Here is a 24,370-nt window from a genome sequence, read left to right on the forward strand (position 1 = left end):
TATGCAGTGCACAGCACCTAAAAGCTAACTGATGGCAAAATCACTGGTGTTCATCACAAAGTTGATCAATTCATTGGCAGGAGATGGTGTTTTAAATTTAAAAACAATTATTGCTAGGGAAATTCCAGCTGAATGGCCACACTTCAGAACTGAATTCAAATTTTCAGAAAGTTTCTTGATAATGTTTAGGTTTTAAAATATGAAACTTTGTAGCTCATAAAAACCATTTTTTCAATTTGATTTTTAATTATAAATCTAATTGCAAAGATCTGTGATTGATTCTCTAGGTACTCCCAAGTATACATCTGTCAGTGGCTAATACCCTTATGCTAAAAAGGCAACCATTTGGTTTTCAAATATTTTAATTGCTAAAACTGCTCCAGTTCTACGTATTTTAGCTATTGTTAATAGTGCTATACATATGATTGGCAAGATGCAGCATCAGAGAACAAATATTAAAGGAGTGGAGAGTTTAATGTAAAACATGGAAATCCTTTATGATAATAGTACAAAATAAATTAAAAGAATGTTACTATGGTTAGTTTGAAACAACCAAAGTAGATGCTATAGGAAAAATAACATCACAAGGATCCATATCATGAAAGAATTCACTCAGTGATAATGAGACTAACAACAAGAAACTATACACTGACATATGGACCTTCATTACCCAAATATCTTTACTGTTCTGTCATAGGTTTCAACTACAGTCATGTTCAAGATGATATTTGAAACACAAAGACTTGAACTGTATCCTAGTTGAAATCTAGCTCAGAAAAATAAAGATATTTGTGTAGACTACACTAAGCCTTTTTCATTATTGCACAGGACATAGATTATATATGCTACTGTTAAGATTACATTTTGAACATTTGTCTTACGCAAGATGTAAAATTACAGAAAGGAATATCATTATAGGACCTTCATTGTGTAATAGGAATTCTTATTATAAACTGGATGACAGAAATTTGTGGGGATGGTCCATTTTTACTGATTCATTACAATTAAGTGCTGAAATAATCAATTATTTCAGGGAAACTATGACCACCTTAATCACATTCTGAGATAATAGTCTGTCAATTTTACATCTTACACCATTCAAAAGACTTCTGTTTGAATCTAACCAGCAACATATGCCCTTTCCTGTTTGTACATTAACAAAATCTGGGAGGTCCAGTAGAACATGAAAAACAAAAAAGTCTATAAGAATGAATTTAAAAAATGATAAAATCTACTATATTTGGAGATTGCTTATTTCAACATGAGTTTTACACAAGCCTATGAAATTATCTTGTTCTAAGTACTCTAATGAGAGAAAACCTGTCTTCCTCCTATGCATACTGCAATTATAAATTGATTAGGACAGAAATGGAAGTGGAATTACCTACTTCATAAACTATAACCATATTTTTCTTCATTCATTTTTCCCGCATTGTACTGGGCAATGTTTTGGCAGCAATAAAGAGCAGAAGACAACATACTGTTGTTAGTTACTTTCCTGTCTTTTTTGACTAAGGACAATATACCTCTAAAATTACTTCGTTCACAATATGATTGCCTGCAAAACCCCAAATTAACTATAACACTCAGGAGGGCAATAAGCACCGCAAAAAATTCACAAACAGAATAAAACCATTATTTTTTATTTAATATATTCCATTGATTTACTAACTTAAAAAATGGGAACTCCCTTGAATAAATTATTAATAATCAAAGGTAACAGCATTGTACAATTGTGGTAAGTTTGGATATGCTATATAGTGCCAGATATCAATTTTCGATGATGATGCTGCATCTTTTATGGAGTAGTCACATCAAAGTTCCATAGAAAGATTCCTATAATACTATTCAATATAAATTTCAGGCGTTTCTTTGTGCCATAAGATATATCATACCATAATTTTACAATGCTCTTTCAACCAATGATTTCTACAAGCATTTCCAGCGCCATGGGATAACAGGAAGCCATGAAAATAAGCTAATCCTGTTCTAGAATAAAATTTTTCACCATATTAGTAAGATTAATGAAATATATTTAATAAAAATATTTTTTTTAAAAGAAATGAAAACTTCCTTGAATTATGGCATTGCACCTCACACCAAAGAAGATAAGACTGTAGTCACCAAATTATATTGAAATCTGCTGTTCATGAAAATGGTGAGCAATACAAAAAGAAAAAAAGGTTAAGTTATCCAAAGGAAAAAATGAACATCAATGTATTAAAAAATGAAACAATCATCGACAAACCATATCTAAAAACAAGCAAATGAATTTTACTTTCTAAATGTAAATGCAATTCAAGCTCTAAATGTAGCATAACTACCGTAGTGAAAATGAAAACTTGGGCAGTATGAGTCAAGAATTAATTTCCGTACTACCAAAAGAAATTTTTAAAAATATTTACCAATTCATTAGAATAAATAAGTCTTTAACACACTTTTATGAAATTTACTTTTGACTTCTCTACATAAAAAGCATCACATCACCGATTGGTAACATGTCAAACTTCACAAATATCCAAGTTGTTGTACTGACTGAGAAAACCAAGATGTCATTAATCATCTGGCATAGGTCAAACTTTATCAAATTTAATACTCCAATTCATTTCTACTGGTTTCACATTCTAACCAGGAAATTTTAAGTATTCAAATATTATTACAAGCATTAGTAATTTCTTAATGTCACCACTGACAAATTTTAACAATTTGCTTAATTAAGGCTGAGAAACTGTCACACATTTCTATTATTGAATCACTTTCATAAATAACAACTCCGCATATCAATTGAGATGTACATGAGACAGAGGATTACCACTGACTTACTCTATGCAAATTGACTACATTATGCTTCAATTGCATGACAATAAGGTTAACATTTAGAAATATTTGCCATGATGATATCATTTGAATTCTGCAAAACACAAGAATAAATGATTTTGTTATTTCTGATGACCTGTATTTCGTTTATCGTAGTTATTTCACTGGCGGTACTTGTATATGAGCAGTTTATGTCACATTATGGATTAAAAATAAAAATGAATGAAAGTACTCCATTACTAAGACACAATAACATTCTAATTCAATAGCAAAAGCAGCTTTGTAGATCTTGTAGTTTCAGTTTAGTAAGCAAAGGCTGATAAGAACATAAGAGAATAAGTTTTCATGGCACATTCTGTAATTCATAAGTATAGTATATAAGGATGAACAAAATATGCAACTTAAAATATTAGGGAGAAATGACTGTACATACGGAGCACACCTGTGTACTTTCGCACTCGTAAAAAATATTAATCATTATTACAGCTTATCAAAGGCTAAAAAATAACATATTTAGGTTTTGAAAAGCAAGATGATGTAGGATTTTATTTACAAAATGTAGAATATGCAAATTATGCTAAAACAGCAAAACCTCAGTTATATGATTTGAAAGGGGACAAGCACCAAATGGCACAGTCAACACACCACAAAACTTCTACAAATAAAATGTACACAGAAAAATTATATACTAGCATTCCCTTTAACAAATGACAAAAGAAATTAAGACCTTTAGTGATACTCCATTGAATTAAAGGGCAGATAGCAAAAAGATAAGACAGTAATTACTCCAAAGAGTCAAGTGGATAACATTTGGTATGCTGATACATACGAAGCTATCCATAGTGATTCTCATACGGTAGATTCTAAGAGTTGCTCACTGGACGTAGACATCTTTTAGTAAACAAGTTGATAGAAGAGTATTCGAGACCCTTTATACGTGGACAAAGTTTGCACCTTTTTCATGCAAAGCCTCACAAAATCCTAGATTTTAAGGATGACCTCGACATGGGTCATTGAATCATGGCTAATCCTTTCACCATATAACATTCCTTCTGCTTCCTGATCCTGCATATTGTCCTTATATTAGATTACATTTTCCAGAGGCTTAATACTTTCTTCTTTGCCCCCATAAGAGTCTAAAAGGGGAATTTAAATGGATACGCCCTCATTTATCATCACTTCTCCACACTATAGTGAAAACTGTTTTTGCTGGCTGCATAAAGCAATTCAATAATAGGATATCATTATGAGACATCAATTTAGCAGTTTTAGCCAAGAATAGTAGAGCCATCAAACATAAAATACATTATTAAGAAAATAGCCATACAGTAAAGCAAAAAATGCAGGTACTGTATGAATATGCATAATAATCAATTCATGGCTAAGATAGTTTTTCAATTCGTCTAACACGTCTGACATATCAAACACATTGAATACACAAAAGGAAGTCACAAATTTATTTGTAGGCAGTTTTATAATGATTTATGGAGCATAGAAACTAATGCCATTTGTTTTTAAGAAAGATTTTGAAATGTTTGTGAGCCTAAGGACCAGATTATTGCTTCACATTTCGCTGTGGAGGCATTTCAATTCATCCATACAAAAAAGCATATGAAGCCTCATACTCTTGGCTGGAAACTACTCTTGGCTTTAAACTAAATTATACTTCAAATTAAACAGGATTGATATAAGGAGATGTTATGGTACATATAAAATGTACTGGAAGTCACTTGGCCAACTCACTACTGCAGCTTTTTCTGATATATTTGGCTAGTAAAGTAGCTAGTATACCTCTAGTAAAAACTTATATATATAAATACTACTACAACATTTAGGGTTAACCTAAATAACCTAATCTTTACAAACCCACTGTCCAGTATGACCCCCTTAATATCCCTTAGTATACCCTAATTAGTTCGAGTACAGCAGGGAAACTATGAGTCTGAGTCATCTAGACTCATTCAAAAACTGAATGCATCTCTTCAGGATACCACGAGATTTTTTCTTTTTACTTTTAGAAACTTGGATCGCATCTCCCAGAACCAAAATAAGAAACTTATCAAAGAGTATGACCAAGAAGTTACGGGAATCTACTGAAATAATCTCTGGAAATTGCCAGGAGTATAAATTACAAAAAAGAAATAATGAAATTTTTAGCATGAGAGCAAACAGTTTATGCCTATGATGTTCCTGCTATTTGCTGTTGCCATCAATATTCATTCTCTAACATTCTGCTTATTCATTCATCTCCCTCTAGCCCATGGTTGTCATCGCCAAATTTATTGAATTGATAGATTAAGGACTGTTAACTAAAACTAGCATGCATACACACAACTATGTTCCTCCCTTACCTGCTATCTTGTGAGCAAAACTTTGATAGTACAAAGTAGCTAACCCTCTCAAATAACCCCATAAGACACTCGATACCAGGTGAAATGCTCTTAGATGCTAAAAGCAACAATCATCAAATAACATATAGCTGAGGTTTATGCTGTAGCTTATGAAAATATTAATAATTAGTAACTAATGACGATATGAATTATAATCAAAAATACAAAAATATCGGATGACATACTAAAATTTTTTTATAATCTGAATTTACAAACAAACTAAATTAAATACAAATGAAATATGGTGTAAATGCATCACTTGATCTATCAAATTTGAAGATCTAACATATTTTCTTATAATGGAAGAGTATTATTTCTGTGGGATACCAGTAGAATTAAGTCTGAGCACAAAAATATATTGCATCATACACATTTAATTTTGCATTATATCAGGAATATTTCAGCAAGATTCTATGGTTGTTCAACACATATGCCATTTTCCACACCAATCATCACATTGTCATTATTGTTTTACTATCTTTCATTTGTAGGTAGCTTAGAATTGAATTAAAAAACTTCAAACCTGCAAACATTTAGGGTCATGGGATATTAGTAATGATCTAAATTAATTAGGCAAGCTGAAAAAATAAGTAATTAACAAAATATGACCAGTATACTAGACAAAAGAGAATTCAACATCCATTATCTCATGCATTTTAACTTCTAAATCAAATTCCACACGACAACATGATATTATGGTTTTTCTCACTCACTTCAGTGCATTTTGATTTTTGACTATGGCGATTAAGTATGATATCAAATGTTATCTTAAAATTTTATAAACTCAAAATAAAGTAAGCACACATTCAAAGAGGCAATTAATTAATTGATTCCCATCAATCAACAATTGCCAATTTTCCCGACAAAAACCGTGTAATTTTCCTGGTTGTTATCTTGATTGTTTGGAAATTTGTTACCTATCTTTTTACTTTACACCTCATCGCTTCATGAGCTACTAGTGTCACTGAAGTCTGTTCAAAACTATAGTTTCAATTTTTTCCATGGTTTTCATAATGCAAGATGACCTATATGTAATAGGAATTGATCTTAAAACTAAAAGGAACTAGCTATTATTGGTAATTCCAAATTCCCATAAGAGCCCTAAATTCTCCTATATTCCAACTTTTTTCAAAAATTGAGCCCTTCTCCCCATTTTTTCCTTTTTCCTAAGAAGTAGAAAAATCCCAGTTCACAGACCTTTGGTTTCCATGATCCTGATCCGAACATTAAATTTTTAAGTATTTAATGTTGAAATAACACTATATGCAGAATACAAGGATATAATAACAGGGAGATATTTTCATAATTCTGTATCACTTTACCATATATTATTTCAATAAATCCAGAAGGAGTAAACCAACCCATGTAAATGACACTACCAAAAAACCTGCTGGCTATCATCCAATTGAATGTCAGCTGTTCATTTCGCCTTAGAATTAATTTCCAAAATAATACCTGTTTAACATTTGGGCAAGATCCTATATTTATTTATTCATTGACTTTATTCGAGCGAGATTGAGACTTAACCCTCTTAGTGCGGTGGGCCGATATATCGGCTTTCGTATTCCTGGCGAAAAGTGCGGCGGGCCGATATATCGGCTCTTGCGTAGGCTATTGTTTAAATCGTTGTAACTTATGGTTTTTTCTTTAATTATTTATGGGTTTTGTGCTATCGATAGTTTGAATTCCATAGAATTACATAACTAATTTTTTAATTTTTTATTTGCAATTTTAAATACTTTTTAAAAAGTATAATTCCTACCATTATTTTTCGTTCAGTTTTGTAATGTCGGGCAGGTCAGCCTAATTGTTTGCTCGTTTTTTTTTCTGAATGGTCTTTCCACTATGAAAAGCCACTGAAAGGCAACTAATCTGTTTTCATCTATAATCTTTTGAATGTGTTATGGTGTGGTGGTGTTGATATATAGCTGCTTATTCAGACTTTGTTGATACGATGGAAATGAGAGCACTGCTTTGTAATCATTTTGGTTTCTCTTGCTGTCCATCCGATCTAATCAATTGCGCCCTGTGTATTGGATTACATTGTCAGCAGTTCTCTGCGAGTTAGAACATGGTTTTTTTTCTGCCTTTAGATTGTAAGCACATTGCCGCAGTCTCAAGGAAAGGGGAAAAGTCCAAATTTGACTCAGTGAGATCAACCTTTTCAACAAAATCGAACTATGCAGAGGCTGACAAAAAAATTTGCAATTCACTGGTTTTTCTTTATTTATTTATAATATTTTCTACAAGTCTTTTTGATTCTTTATTATATTTAAATATCGTAGTTTTATTGAAAAATGTTTTTAAAAAAATATTAGTATTGTGTCTAAAAATCGAAATATTATTGCTAAAAAAATATTCTTCAAATTTATAATACTGTTATAATTACATTTATTTTTCAGATGATAAAAATGTAAACCATCATTATTAACTACAATATTTTATTTTAAAATAAAAAAAAACTGCATATGGATATCTAAACAAATAACTTCATAATGTTTTTTTTCCTAAGGTGATACATTTTCTTAAATTACCCTTTGCACTTCTCACTGGTACCCCTGGAATCCCCGCCGCACTAAGAGGGTTAATAGTCCCTTCTGGGTTGGGGGAGAAATAAGGATCTTTGGAAGTTGTGAGACAGGAAGTTGGCAAAAGTACGGATGTAAATGATGTAACAAAGACAAACTATGGAAAGATAACTCATTGAGTGATGTTTCCCTTCTGGTCCTGCTTCTACCTACATAATTTTTTCTTTTTGACATTTTTTTAATTTAACACTTTACGTGAAAATGGCAATTCAAAGAAACCATGCAAAAGAGAGTCACTACTTGTGCTCAATGAAGCATGGCCTACATTCATAAACTGTAAGTTTGAACTCACGTTGTGGGAAGCCAAACTTAAGGAAAATTCACAGCATATCCAGCTGCCCAACATTTTCAATCATTCATCAGCACCTTCCGATCAATTACCATGATCTGGTGCCCTACTAACTACAGTATGTTTCATAACAACGTTTGCCAAAAATTCAGTACGATGTCGACTAACTAAAGGAGACATTTTATTCAGAAAAAGATTTGGCCTGAAGTATCCTGAGATTACCATGTATGGAAATGGCAGCAGGCAAATATGAAGACATTTCTTAAAATTTAAGCCCAGCTTTTTTCCTGATTGCTACCAAGTAAGATCCCTCGGTTGCTACTTCCTACTGCTCCTGAGCTTATTTCGTAAATTGCTGCAGTTCACGTGGAGCAGGTGATGGCAGCTCACGAGCAGAGATAGAATCCTGCCATGCTTAGTTGATCTGTAGAGGGCTTTGATTGTTAGCTGACTGACTGACTGACTACATGGGAAAAAACTAATTTTTAAAACCTATTGGTGGACTGTTTATAAATATCAGAAATAATTACGCCAAGAAATCAAGTCAAGACATGGTCCACGTACTATGAAAAAAGCATACAGTCACTTCTGTTTTTGGAAGCAAAGAAAATGGAACTAAGAGTGAAAAAAAGACATCTATAGAGCAGAAAGTGATTATTTCATAGAAATTCAGGAAGAGATGCCCAAAGCATGTTATACTACGAATAGTTACGCAAATACTTCAGGTATACACTGCAAATTTCAAATGGTTTCTTAGAATACTTTACTTAAAACAACTTAGAATCTTTGTCATTGATACATGAACTACAGCCCTATATATCTGAAGCCCATAAAAAAAAACTCCACCAGGATGCACAAAGATTAAGAACTGGTGGAGCTGCTGATTACTCCTTTCACTAAGAAAAACAGCAGCAGAATAAGAGGATATATTTCTCCTTGAGTACTACTTGCAGATACTTTATGGAGACTACTGGAAACACATCTCAGTACCTCTAACATTCTATTCTAAGATTGCAAAAAAAGTTAAAATTGGCACCAAAATCATAAATTGTATCTTCTATCAAATTAAAGACAATTACAATAATCAAATTCATTTAAGGGGAAAACATTAATCCCATTACAATATTCACTTACACACAGCATTAATAATGATATCAAATTAAAATGATTGAAGTTGAAATGACGTGGTGGAATGACATGTTGAAAATGTACATTTTATACTCTACCAATTGTTCATTTCAAAACCTTGACCAGTTTCAACAACCCATCAACATTTTTGCCACACAACTGTATTATAATAACCTATTCTGACATGGCTGTACACAGAGATCTTGCATATTAAGTGTAAAATATTACTAAAAAATTTATTTTTTACAATAAACCCACAATTCATTTAACTATCAAAAAGCTTTGGTTCTAATGGAATCCCACAGAAATAATCTCAAACCCAAGTATAGATGCCATAAATAAAATATAAAAATCAAAACTTCATTGCAAACACATTTTTCTCTAAAGGTAAAACTGACAAAAACATTAACTACCATACCACCATTGTAAATATACAATTGAAACTCATTTATAGATGCATATAATTAAAAAAATTATAAAAAGATCCAATTAAAACAAAACTTCACACTCTAATTTTATGCAATTATATTTTCAATACGGCCAACTTTCAATTTTCTAAGAATATGTAATAGCATGACATTAAAATATAAATGATGAATTGTTTAACAGAATTCATAGAAGCTCAGAAAGTCTCATTACAACAATAACTCACCCGTATTTTCTAGTAAAGTTTTTGGTGTTCCTGTCCGGTTGATAATCATTATCAGCTGGTTCAATACCAAGGGTATATAAAGCCTCATTTCAGGTCCTACAAAAGACCAGGAAAAATTATAATGATAATTCAACTCAAATTTATCAGCACAATTCATACAATTGCATAGGTAGTTCTCCTTAACCATACATTTCCATTACCATTACACCATACAAAAACATAACATAACCGAAAATAGAAGGCAAACGTTCTGGTGAGATAAATGTGGTGGATTTTTTATAAGAAAACAGCATTATCATTCTACAGCATATATTGCTGTAGAAATTAACAGAAAGATAGATATAAGAACACAGCATATATTGCTGTATATAATATAAATCAAATTAACAGGAAGAGTAAAAAGTTGAAATAGCAAATAAAGTGACGCTTGAAACTGTTTTATTTATTGAGTAAAAAGATTATGCCAAAATCATATTTGCACCAAATGTATACAAACAAGAGTAATTCATTTTCTATCCATGGCAAATATATTCATGAAAATAACACAGCTTGAGGCATAATGTCATGGAAATGCTTCAAGATGAAATAAGGCGCTTCGCTTTTCCGCATAAGGTTTATTTATGACCTTGGGTGCACTACTGTATAATATCTTCACATAAATTAACAATACTTGGACAACACATACAAAATATTCTTGGAAGTAGAAGATAGAACAAACCAATGGTAAAAAGGGAAGATAGGGGAAGAAAAAGAGAGAGGAAGGAATGTTGGAGGATGGACAATGAATGATTCTGTCAGTTAACGGCATGATGATTAGGTGGAAAGGCAGGAGAATACACTGGGTTAGTGGTAGGAGATTGAAAGGGTTGGTCAGGAAGACATGCAATAATAGGGAGCAGGCTTTCTTTCATCATAGACATGTAACCACAAAAAAACTCAGGATAGGTGAATGCCACCATGAAATGAGCAAATTCTTCACCACTTGGGTGGTAGAAAGTGAGCAGAACAGAAAGAATATGACCAACTCTCCACTCCTGCTCCTCTTCACTATCTAGTGGAATAGAGAGCATGAGAATACAGCATTGTAAACACCAGAATTTCTAATAATCAAAATGATACAACCAACAAGTTATTCTCCCCAATCTCTGTAGGCTGCTCTAATTGCCTTTACTACACTTCAAAAGTCAGGGATGCTATCCTCCCCTCTTCTGTAGGGTGGCCAGAACTTTCTGATTCCATGGTTTCCACAGATAAACATTTGTTGTTAAAAAAATCAGATTCTGCTGCTCATTTTTATCACATGGCATTCCAGATGTAATTAAATGGACACAGCTATATTTGCATGAGAATATTTCAGTATTTTCCCCTACACCATATGGATGGATAATGAATTAATAAAAATGGTTTTAATAATTTCATGACCCACCTAAATAAGAACCCCCTCGCAGTAGGAAGAATATCTTGCTTATCATTTCAAATTTCTAAATTGGAATTTTGATTTTTTTTGGCAATTACATTCAGGTTACCATGCAAAGCCATCTTTTTGCATTTTTTATCAAAATGCATTAGGGAAATATAGAGTAAATTACTCTCAGGGCAAATTCATTGAATATATCAATGCGACCTTACCAAGAATCAATATTTTCTTGAGGATGAACGTTAATTAACAGAAAGACAAAATAGTTGGACATACTTTGCATCAATTCAGTAATGTTCTCTACATCAATTGTGCTGCAAAAGAATATCAGTGGGCAACTAGTGTCAATGAATGAAAAAAACTTGCATCATGGAGTGTTCATCTCATGGTGTTTTTACTCAAAGAAGAAAGTACCTCAACATTACTACACAGTTCTTTCTTAGTGTGACCTGCAGTTAGTCCAATTAAAGGCATGATTGCCAAAATCCCCTTCCAAATGCAGAGATGTGATACAGAATTCTTAACCTTCTTGCAGAATAGGTAACACACTGAAATCCACCACTTCATTCATCGAGTACAGTGCCATAGTCCATCAATTTACCTAACAACCCAGATGACTACTGCTAATAATTACTAATTTACAAAAATCCAATATAAGTCATTCATATCAAATTTGAATAAATAAATCAACATACTTATAATACAACTTTACCAGTAAAATAGCATTAATACTCCACCATTCAAGGTGTTCCTATTAAATTATAGGGTTTCAAAAGAATTTTTTCAAGGTTTTTCATACTTCCAAGAATTCAAATTGGCTGGCCACTGTGGTTCTCACTCTTCTGCTTTATGTATTTCAAGAATTTCCTTTCCACATTAAATGCTATTGTCATGAAAATTTTATTTCAACAGTTAATGCAAAACAAGCATCATACAGACCTATGAAAACTAAAAACTGCTATGCTATGCCTGTGTATTCAACCAATCAACTGAAATTATGGTAATAAATGTATGTCTAACTCCTCAGCTAATCCCCATAGAGCTGATGAGACAAATCAAGCCGAGTCTTAAGAAATCTTTAAAAAAGAGGGTAGTGCACAAAAAATCTGTATTTTGAATCATATCAGGGCAGACTACAAGGTATGTTCAAAAAGTAAGGTGACTTTTCAAATTTTATGGGCAACATAAAATCGATATTTGATTTTTTGTTTTTTTTATTTGCTGGTACACATGCCCCAAACATTCGTTAACAGTTTCAACAATTTAGCATATTTGGTTTGTTATTGACGGGTACAAATGTTAGAGGTGTTTTGGTGTGCTCAGCAATTTTTGCTATGAAAAATGGATCAAAGAATTTGCAACAAATTTTGTGTAAATATGGAATTAAGGGCTCCAAAACACTTTTGAAATGTTGACAATGGCATACCGTGGGTCTGCTCTGAGTAAAAAAATGTTTATAAGACGTACAAGCTCTTCCAAGGTGACCGAGAAGATGCCAATGACGAATCTCGCTCTGGACGCCTCAGCACGTCAACAACAGATGAAAATGTTGAAAAATTGAGGAAAATTGTTTTGAAAAATCATCGAATCACTATTAGAAAAGTTGCTGAGCATGTTCGCAATATGCTGGCTCATGCCATGTAAATTTTTTGGATGCCTTGGGCATGAGACGTGTGTCAGGGAAGTTCATTCCAAAACTGCATCATTTTGACCAAAAGAAACGGCATATGAACATCACTCAGGAGCTGTCGAATGACATCAATGATGATCCTCATTTCCTCAAAAGGGTCATAACTGACAAATCTAGGGTATGTGTATATGGTTATGACGTCGAAACCAAATCCCAATCGCCCCAATGGAAGAACGCAGGAGAACCAAGACCAAAAAACCATGCCAAGTTTGATGAAACGTCAAAGTTCTGCTCACTGTTTCCTTTGATTACCATGACGAAGGGCATCGGAAGTTCTTACCACAAGGTTGTACAATCAACAAGGGATATTACCTCGAAGTTATGTGCTGTTTGCGAAAAGCAATACTAAAAACTTCTGGAATTGTGGAAAAACAATTCATGGCTTTTGCATCACGATAATGCACCTGCTCACTCATCTTTGCTTGCGGGGACCATTTTGTCAAATGGGAACTTAAGTTACCACTTAGATGTGCTTATCGCATGCTTCTTTCATGACAATACATGGGGTGGCTAATGATGTCCAAACACTTTACTTTTCATTGTTTGGTATCTTCGAGGCATCGAGTGGCCATTCCCTATCTCGAAGGCATCATACTAAATAAACATTGCACTGTGTCATCTCATTCTAAGCATCAATGTCTATTCAAGGTCAAGATTCTAGGACTTCTAGGTCAAGCTTTTCTTCAGCCTCCTTATTGTAGAGGCTACTTTCAATGTGAGCAGTTCTTTTTATGTTTCTAGTGGTGTAAGAGTTTGACCAGTTTTTTTCAGGTGTGTGGAATTTATTTACAGCCTTTGGTGATAAGCATTGCTCATGTGCATTGGTAGAAAATTTTTATTTGAAAAACTTTAGAGCATGGATTTTATAATAATTATTTTCTGTACTTGAAATGAGAGGAAAAAGCACTTTCCCCTCTTCAATGAATCCAAAGCAAAACTAATAAAGGGAGGAATTGGGGAAGACTTTAAGTAGACAGTAATTCGGACACACAGGTCACTGACAAGAGTGACTTCTCCATTGAAGAGGATGGCAACATTAACAATGTTACAGCATCAAATGTGTAAAAGGAGTGGGTGATAAAGCCACACACTTTCCATCGTGGATTAGGTTTTTCCAGGAGTGAAATAGGTTTGACCACTGCAGAAGCTCCAAACATCACGAAAAATTCCTAACCTATGGTGGTGCTTTCATGTATTTTGTAGTAGTCATACATTAACTGGTTGAAGAAAAAAACAGGTACTACGCTCATTTTCTCTGCAAACAAGAGTGTTTTTCCTATGCACACCCTGAAGCAAGTCATTCTTAAATGGGTTAATTTTTGGCCAATTTAATTCAAGTGGGACTCACACTTGATATTATTGGATGCTTATGGAATAGTTTTTCACACCTTTTTATGGCAATATGATGACATTCCCACCCTCCCCCACCCACCATCTGAGGGGGTCAAAGGGTGAGTGGGGGGGGGGAATTGAGCAATGATAGTTGGAGGGCAAGAAGTGCGGTTCATCGCCTATTCACAGAAAATTTGGACATGAGAAAGCTGTTTGTAAGATGGCTGCTGCATTTGCTCTCCCTCCAGCAAAGCCAGTATCGTTAAGATGTTTCAATTGAGTGTTTAAAAAAGCAGAATACTTGCGCCATTTCATAATCATGGATGAAACATGGGCCCATTACTTCACAACCAATACCAAGGAACAATAAAAAAAAAAGGATTCAATAGGGAGAACCACCTCCAAAGAAGGCGAAGACTATTTCTTCTTCAGGCAAGGTCATGGCATCGGTTTTTTGTGATGCGAGATATTTTCATTGACTATCTTCAAAAAGTAAAAAGTATCAACAGCGAGTATTATAAAAACTTATTGCAACATTTGGGCGAAGAAATCAAGGAAAAGCGCCCACATTCGGCTAAGAAGAAAGCGTTTTTTCATCAAGACATTGCACCAGCTCACGAATCCATTGTTGCAATGGCCAATATTCACGAATTTAAGTTTGAATTGTTACATAATTCACCCTATCCACCAGATTTAGCCCCCTTTGATTAATTTCTGTTGGCAAACTTGAAAAAATGGCTCAGTGGTCAAAGATTATCTAACCGTGAAGAAGTGATGTTGGCAGTTAATGGCTATTTGAGGAGCAAAAAGTTCTTATTATAAAGAGGGAATCGAACTTATTGAATATCGCTGGGAAAAGTATAAAGAGCTGAAAGGAGATAATATTAAAAAATAAATCCATTTTTTCCAAAATTTTTGTGCTTTCTTTTTTGGGTCCGGTACTTCTGGGACCACCGTCGTAAATTCAGAGAGGAATTGTAAAACAAAGCAGATTATGGCCTCATTATAACCTTCAACATTTTTTTCTGAATCTACAGGACACGGCAGTTAATTCCGGACAAATGAAACTTATGTACAGAAGCAAATGCATTGAAAAAACAAATGAAAATCATTTTACATACACGTATTGTTATCTGTCAAGAGTAACATAATGCAAAGAAACCCTCTTCAGCTGCAATGACTATCACCTATCCTGAAACGATCGCACACTCTTCAAAACAATAGTGCCCACATTTGTGAATGCTGCTACAATAGCGGAGCGTATAGATGCGATAATAGGGTGCCTTGTCTTATTGGTATATCTTTTGACTATGCTGCAAACATAATAGTCGAGGGGGTTCAAGTCCAGGATATTCAGGGGCCGGAACTCCTTTGTCCAGAACATGTCATGGTTATCTGAGACCCAGTTTTGGACTAAACGACTACTCGTATGAGCTGGAGCACCATCCTGTTGAAAGACATATTGTCAACCCGAGGCCACAGTTACCATCCACCGTTACAAGACATTCTTCAAAATTTGCATGGCCACAAAATTTGCAAAATTCCTCTGCGATCAGTGCTTGAGAATTTCCTTGAATAAGTGTTCCTTGCTGGGTTAGCAAAACCTTCCCCAGACTTCTCCAAAGCATTATACTTAGCCTCAAAATCTTTTACAGTTGATCAGGATACCCGAAAAATCAAACTATTTCACTGGGCGAACGCCCAGTGCCAACACTTTTGATAACAGCAGCTCTTCGATTGTACTTCGCCCTTGTATGTAACATCTAAACCTGTTTTGAGGTTATGACTGTTTACCAGTTGCCTATAGCTTTCAAGAATGCCAATCGCCACCTTCAGTGGAACTACAATATGGCAGGAAATTCAAATTGAAATTTTTCCAGAGATAACTGTCGCACCCTGTACGTTTCCCATCAAAACAAATACTTAGGTAGGAAGACAATGGCTTCATATTTAACACACCTCGTACCTACATAACTAACATCAATAAAGGAATTTAAACATGAAATATTAGCACAGTTAGGAAATTGAATTAACGCTGTCCATAAGGAAATACATAAATAAATACTGGTTACTTACCTAATTTTATTGATATCTCTCCAATAGCCCAAGTAGCATTGTTACATACTGATATTGACTCAGGATTTAGATTTTGTGCCAGGATTGGCATGAAATCCGCTGTAAATGAAAGATTGTATTTTGTAAGAAAAGACATCAACAATGAATATTCTAGGGGAGTAATGGCTGAATAATATTTAAATAAATAAACTTATAAAATAACACAATTTAAAAATTAATATAACCACTAAAATAAAGCAATAAATGAAGTCAGCTTAAGTATTTTTAATACACAAATATCATTAAATGAACAGCTTTCACATAATCAAAGAGATATGAACACAGTAATGTATTTATATGGAAATTTAGAATCCAAATAAAATGGAAGGAAATAACTTTATTGGCAGTTCAATTTCTCTTCCTGGGCAATTGGCCTCATATCATTTTGGTTGAAATGATATCACTCATAACCTTACTGCTTTTTTCTGCTAACTTATCCTTTTCCCCAAGTAAAAATTACAATCTTAAATTTAAAAATTATAACTATAAAATAAATATATTTTTATTCAAAATTTGCAAAAGAAAATGAATTTTAGCTTGAAAACTCCAATGCTAATGGAGCTCTAAATTAGCTACACTTATTATGTATTGCTAAGAATGGGAGTTTTCACCAGAAATCACCTAATAATTTCCTCAAAGTGAGGGTATGACAATGTGACACCAAAACATTAATAATAGTTACTGTTACTAGAGTAACTCGAAGAGTATAATCATAAATTATGAAAAATATGTTATCTATAAGAGGAATAATGAGCAACTTACTCTAACCCAAGGATTTTGGGAACTGCCACTAAAATGGATAACTACCCTTAATTATTTATGTTGGCTAATAAATGCAGCAGACAATAAAACGGGGTAAGATTTTCAATACAATTTTTCAGCCAACCACAACAACCCAAAATATAGAGCAATGGCTTTATGACGGTATGCCAGCTTTTTCAACTACATGAAATGCAGAAGCCAAGACCATTTTTCATGATTTTTCAAAACATTTAACATCTGAAAAACAATGAGTTGTCTTCCTTCTGAAATATCATTCTAATTAATTCATGCTATAACTTTTTCCATACCTTAATGGAAATGAATAATTGTATCGTAATTTACTTAATGTACTAATATTTTTTATGACCAAATATTAAAGCACAGTCATGGTTGATGTAATATCGCCTTTACTTAACATTGGTACATGTAAAATTCCACCATTTCTGCTAATAATGTGAAACCAAAAGAAATAGAGATTAAGAAAATGAAGTGTATCAATTAAACTATTACCCATTTATTTCTTGGAAATGATTTTCTTGAACTCATAGTTGAACTAATTATGTTCATGAAGAGTATAATATTTTGTGTCTGGTCACCATGGAAAGAAACAATTATGAAGTTCTTTTCTATCTTCAAGACAATATCACAGAAGGAATTTTCATTAAAAACCACTTTCTAGTAATGAATGTTGACCAAACATCTCTAATCAGTTCAATTAAATAGGAAATACAAGGCAAATATGAAGACTATCATGGACATCATTCCAAGATTAGTAGATTGAAGTCACAAAATGTATAAAAACTAGGCACAAGTATCCATTTACAATTAGTCCACTATGAAAAATTCCTTGATAAGGGTTTCTTAACCATCCTACCAATTAGAATAAACACTGAATTTAGGAAACAACTTTAACCCTTTGAATGCCATGCTCTTTCTCATATCGGATTCTTAGATAACTAGAAAACACCAGAGCAATAATGCAATAAAAATGCTAACACGAAGTTATACCACTTTATTCTTTGAAGTTTTTACTGCATCCTATTGAAATTTTATTTCAATAGGATACAATAAAAAGCCTATTAATACCCAATAATAACTATTAATTACCAATTGCTGTAACTTTTTCAAAAATAATTAATTGAAAGGGATGCTGCAACATCATTGTGAATTTGCATTTCACTCTCAACATCAATGCATTGATAAATTGTACTGAAATAATTGACCATAAAAATAATCTTTCAAGTTGACACCACTTTCCAGGATACATGACACACTAAACTAGTACCACTAAGCAATAATTCATAATTTAAAAGGATGGAAATAGGACTATATATGGTGGCCCCTTCAACAATGCAACATCTTCAAACCTACACTGAAGATAACTGCTATCTGATTTCAATGAATTAAGTAAAATTACTACTTAGTAAGATGTATCGAGGAACATAGCAATGCTCTTTGGCACTCAAATGGTTAAGTTTTTATAAGACCAATCGAAAGCTGGTAGATGGTTAGCCAGAGGTTCTACCCCAGCAGAGGGCTTGTTGCAATGGCCAAAGATAAATTTTTTGTCACTACTAAATTTAAAAAATCTTCTATCGGGGACTTACTGACACACTTATTTTGCAGTGAAAACTTTTTGGAAACATTCTTATGATATACATACACACAGAAGAGAGTTTAACCAGATCAAATTTTTTAAATCAGTAACTCACCTACACATGGAGCTACATGTTGGAAGCAAGCCTTTGTGAGATCTCCTAGAAGTGCAAAAGAGCTCTGCCGCACTTCTGGAATAGGATCTTGCATACACTGATAAAGCAACTGCATCATGTTTGAGTTTGCAACAAGTTTCTCTATATGCCCATCCAATCCTTCAGCAAGACCAGACAATAGATCTAATGCTACAATCATGAAGTCCTTGTCTGGTGCATCAAACTGCTCAGGATTCTGAGTATTAGCCTGAATAAATATAATGGAATTATTACATAAGGTACACATATGCTATGTACTGTATAGCTCTACAAATATTCCCCAGGAAATTTACCAATGCAATTAAATAGAGAATTAACATAACATCAGAAGAAGACTCATACCTTGATTGAAACTTAGGATTTATGGAATCAGTGACAGAGTTCAATTGTTCATGGGGAAATCTAGAGGACTTTTACTACACTAAGAACTTCTTACAATCTACCTTAACACCCTTGAGATCAAAGGCATGTCAACTGGCACCAGAGTTCTTTATCATTACCTGCCCTTTAGGGATGATCAACAAATAAAAAACACTGAAGTAAATGATACATGGACTTGCACTCTCTGGCCTGTAACTGAATGTCTGACATGCCTTCTACAAATTAGATAAATCAACCCTGGAAACTTACAATATGCTGGTTGAGAGTTTGCTCCACTAATGAAACACATCGCCGATACACAGGCTCACAGTATGGAAGGAATCCTGACTGGAGGGCCGTCGCCACACTTGACAAACACTAAAAAAGTAAGCCAAGAATTAATCATCCATTAAATTATAACCAATCACAATGAAATGGAAACAAGTCATTGAACTTATAAATACCTCTAATAATGGAAAAAGGTCCTTGTCCTCATCCTTGAGTATATTCCATTTCTGAATTAACGGGGGCATCAGAAGATTGATGTAGTCAGGCTTATTCAAATGAGAACCAACTGAATCAGCCAAAGTTCCTATTGCATCATACAGTATAAGGAGATTCTTGTGCTAAGATTGGAAAAAAATAGTGACCCATGAGTCATTAGCAATTCATAAATTTTCTTCTAGATCAGCATATAACTACAAGAAATGTAACCACAAATGATTTAAATGGCTAATTCAAAGTGGCTTACCTGATACTTGCTGAATGCAAACACCAAAGTCTCAAGGATAAAACCTAAATAAGGGACTAGTTCTGTACACGCTTCTTCTTCCAAGGTTGCAAACGCAGAGCAGGCAGCTTCTTGAACTCTCTTATTGCCATCTAAAACTCTTTTCAGAAGCTAAAGACAAAAAAGAAATTAATAGAGTTCCCATTGCCAAAGAATTTTTGAGCATTACAAATGAAATGACATTTACCTCAGTCATAAGTGGCTTCAAATATAAGTCATGAGGCTGGCTCACAACCCAATGAGAATACCGGGATAAAGTCCAACAGGTAATTGCTCTCACAAGGGCTTTTTTATCTGAGAGACAACTAATAAGGTACGGAACAAGCTCTGGCAAGTGAGGAATTATTCCTCCAATACACCCTAAAATACAAGAAAATATGAAAGAATAAATGTCCATTCCCTAAAAAAATAATAAGCACAATACATTTACGAAAGAAGTTTTCATTCTACATGTAAAAGTTCTAGACATGGTAGAAGTTTTCAGAACAATATGACAGATGACTTACACAAAATCCTGTTTTAAGAAACTAAATGATGATGACAACTAATGTAAGAAATTCATGCAATACTGCCAATAAAACCTTAACAGAAAATCAAATGCATTGTTCTCCTTACCTTCAGCAATAGCCCCAAGAGCTAAAATACCAGACTCTTTAATTTCCCATTCTTGATGAAACAAAGTCTCTTTAAGTATGGGCACTAGGACAGTAAGTATTTCCTCCCTGAATACATTAGCAAGGACATCCAAACCAGCTGCACTGCACTTTCCTAAGAATGAAAGAAGTTTCTATACATACAGGAACCAAACTGGATGAGTAGTTTCATGCTCTGAATCAAGTTACTTTCTTTGGAAACATTGGTGGAGCACATTCATAAAATAAAAATGAATAACTCAACTTAAAGAGCTTTATTGGAAACTTTATGAAATATGAATGATCCATGCAATCTAATTTGTCCATAAATTTTTTGTCTCAGGCGTAACTTTGTGGAATTTGCATAACATATTGAAATGTAATGAAATAATTGACTTTGTAATTCCACACACAAAAGTGTGTGGAATTACAAAGTCAATTATTTCATTACATTTCAATAATTTGTCCATATTAAAATGAGCTCATATCAATTATTAGGGGGAGGCAAGCGGCAGCTAAGGTCACCTGCACTGTTAGGGATAGGTGGATAATTTGGCAGGGGTAGCATGCTCAGGGATTGGAGGAATGGAGTGCAACCCTGTATTCCCATTTGCCTGTTCTTAACAATCAGTACTAGGGGGTCCATAGTTTAACAGTCCATCTGAGTGACAGCTGACTCACTTACAGTGCTCTCCACAAAGCACCCCAAATAAGAATCTCATTAAAAAATTTCAGTTTGGGAAGCCAGTACATTAGCCACTAAATTATTCCGATCCCTGGCTAATTATTAACTTCAATATATGCAATGCTACTAGATCTAAATTAAAATAACTTACTTAAGTTCCAGTCTGATAAAGAGTTGTCATCATCCATTCCATCTGAGCCATCGTCATCATCACCACCACCCTCTCCTGATCCATTCTCATCACCTGAATGTTTTATAGTGTGCGTCCGAGATTTATGAAACCGTGGGCGGATGTCCTCCTCTCTGTCAGGAATCATTTCATCCTCTTCTATATCTCCCTGAATAAGAAATGGATATCATGAAGATTACAAGCTACATCATCTTCAGCATTTAAAACCATGTAGACACACACATTAATGAAATGCCTCAAATATATGTCTGCACCTATCAAATTGATTAATTTTTATTGAGTACTACTGAATTCTTACATTTCTTGATTTCATGTAGGTGTGAGGAAATAATTTTTACCCAAACAAATCAAATAACTAGAATATAAAGAGATTCTTGATTAATTTAGTTGACCTTAATTGATCAAGTGTTATGACATGAGCTTCAGGAGAAAGTGCTAATTCATGGAGCAAAGAATTGGGATAAAATAATGGAACAATATATACTACCTTGATCAAAAAGTTCCCGGAATAACCACCGTGTGGCGCTCCCATCGTTCCGATTTGAGTTCTGTTTTTTTTGTTAAATTGGTACATCTGTTGTTGATATTCCCTTTAAATCTTAGTGTCATAACTTGACATTTGCAAAAGTTACTTAGCCAAGAGTACATCTATCTCTGTGTGTGTTGGCGATTTTTTACAATTTCAGAAATGGATTTAAATTTGCAACAACGAACTTGTATTAAATTTTGCGTAAAAAACGGATTTAGTGGCGCACGGACGTTGGAAATGTTGGAAAAGTGTTTCGGCAACGATTCTCTAAAAAAAACGGTCGTTTACCAGTGGCACGAGCGGTTCAGAAGTGGTCGTGAGTCAATCGAAGATGATGAACGCAGTGGCAGACCATCGACATCGAAAGTCGGTGAAAAAATTGATAAAGTAAAAGAAATGTTGGTCAATAACCGCAAATTAACCATCAGAGAAATAGCGGAGGACTTGAACATTGCCTATGGATCCGCCCAAGACATTGTGGTTAATGATTTGGGTTTCCGTCGTGTAGCAGCAAAGTTGGTGCCAAAAGACCTCAATTTCATGCAAAAAAGAGACCGTGTTGACGTCGCAAAAGACATGATTTGCGAGGCTGAATCCGATCCCACATTCATCAAAAGGATCATTACTGGAGACGAGACGTGGGTTTATGAGTACGACACGCAATCCAGACATCAGGCAAGTGAATGGCGTTCACCAAATGAGCCGAGACCAAAAAAACCACGTCGTTTTCAGTCAAAAAAGAAGGCAATGCTGACGGTTTTCATGGATTACAACAGTGTAGTGCATCATGAATTTTTGCCAGAAGGCCAGACAGTAAACAAAGAGTATTATTTGGGCGTTATGAGACGTTTGCGTGAAGCAATTCGCCGAAAGAGACCAGAAATGTGGGCAGAAAACTCGTGGATTTTGCACCATGATAACGCACCGTCGCACAGTGCTATCATTATTCGTAATTTTTTGACGAAAAATGCAACAAATACCATCCAACAGCCACCGAATTCACCTGATTTGGCTCCCTGTGACTTCTTTCTGTTCAATCGAGTTAAAAAACCATTACGGGGAACGCGTTTTAGCAGCCGAGAGGAAGTAATGGAAAAATCGCAGGAAGCACTGATGGACATACCGAAAACCGAATATAAAAAATGTTTCGAGGATTGGATCAAGCGCTGGCATAAGTGTGTTGCAGTCGATGGGGATTACTTTGAAGGGGACAATATAGATTTAGATGAATAAACTTGTATTTTTAATTTTCTGAATAAATTCCGGGAAATTTTTGATCAAGGTAGTATTACAGTTAACAACCACCTAACCAACTTGTTTTTTCCAAAATGTTTGTCAACTACAGATATCACTTCATAATTCATCCAAGTAGGACAGTTTGAAACATGGCATCATTCATTATTGACACAGGTCTAATTTCCTACAGTGATCAGTTAGATGTATACATATATGCTAAACTGATAGCCAGATTTCCATATATCATTCCATTAAATAATAACTTACATAAATTACAAGCAAAAACTACTGAGTCTACAGGTCTCAAAAAATACACTAAGTTTCAAGCATTGATTCACAAGGTGCGGCAATTAAACTTGCTGTTAAGGGTGGACAGTGAGCGCATTGATGCAGATTTGAACATGTGCTCCTGGTGATACTTCCCTCATGCTGATCTTGATGGGCACAGTTGTATATCACTCATTCTTGCTGTAGCAATAACCCATTCAAGTTCTTGAGCTATCATTAATAAATACAAAATGTTCAGATAGTAGTAGCATTTAAGGGAGGCGACCTACAGCTAAGGTCATTTGCGCCATTAGGGATGGAAAGGAAAGGATTACTATGGGTGGGAAGCCAGTACAAAAGCCTTTGCACCAACTCGATCCCTTAATGTTCAGATGGAGCAATGAGTTTACATCAAATATCTTATGAAACTTGGAAAAACTGCTACAGATGCTCATGCCAGTTACAGGAATAGTACAGAAATGAATGATTATTGCACGCAGAAGTTTTTGAATGGTTTGAAAGATTAAAGGAGGGACACATTACAACCACAGACAACCTACAAACTGGATGGCCCGCTACATTAAAAACAGACAACAATATCCAGAAAATTGGGAAATTCATTTATAAATATCGTCATCTGAGTGCCCAAGCTCTTGCTGAAATCTCAAGAATTAACAAAAAAAAACAGTCGATTGTATTTTGCAAGAATCATTCAACATGCACAAAGTTCACACAAAAATCGTGCCATAA

The 24,370-nt window shown here is 34.2% G+C and overlaps 1 protein-coding gene across 2 annotated transcripts in view; it reads right to left on the reverse strand.

Annotated features, from left to right (window-relative positions):
- The window catches only part of Tnpo (transportin 1), a 61,280-nt gene that overhangs the window by 20,497 nt on the left and 16,413 nt on the right, over nt 1–24,370 (reverse strand). For both annotated transcript variants that reach the window (XM_071583630.1, XM_071583631.1), the window contains exons 8-16: nt 21,550–21,736; nt 20,697–20,849; nt 20,269–20,441; nt 20,043–20,192; nt 19,756–19,917; nt 19,562–19,669; nt 18,893–19,139; nt 16,380–16,478; nt 9,865–9,960 (exon numbers count right to left, since the gene is read on the reverse strand). In XM_071583630.1, the coding sequence (XP_071439731.1) occupies nt 9,865–9,960; nt 16,380–16,478; nt 18,893–19,139; nt 19,562–19,669; nt 19,756–19,917; nt 20,043–20,192; nt 20,269–20,441; nt 20,697–20,849; nt 21,550–21,736 (1,375 nt within the window). The remainder of the gene's footprint in view (nt 1–9,864; nt 9,961–16,379; nt 16,479–18,892; nt 19,140–19,561; nt 19,670–19,755; nt 19,918–20,042; nt 20,193–20,268; nt 20,442–20,696; nt 20,850–21,549; nt 21,737–24,370) is intronic.

This window comes from Hetaerina americana, unplaced genomic scaffold (genome assembly GCF_022747635.1).
Source record: "Hetaerina americana unplaced genomic scaffold, ioHetAmer1.1.p SCAF_14, whole genome shotgun sequence".
Taxonomy (NCBI): domain Eukaryota; kingdom Metazoa; phylum Arthropoda; class Insecta; order Odonata; family Calopterygidae; genus Hetaerina; species Hetaerina americana.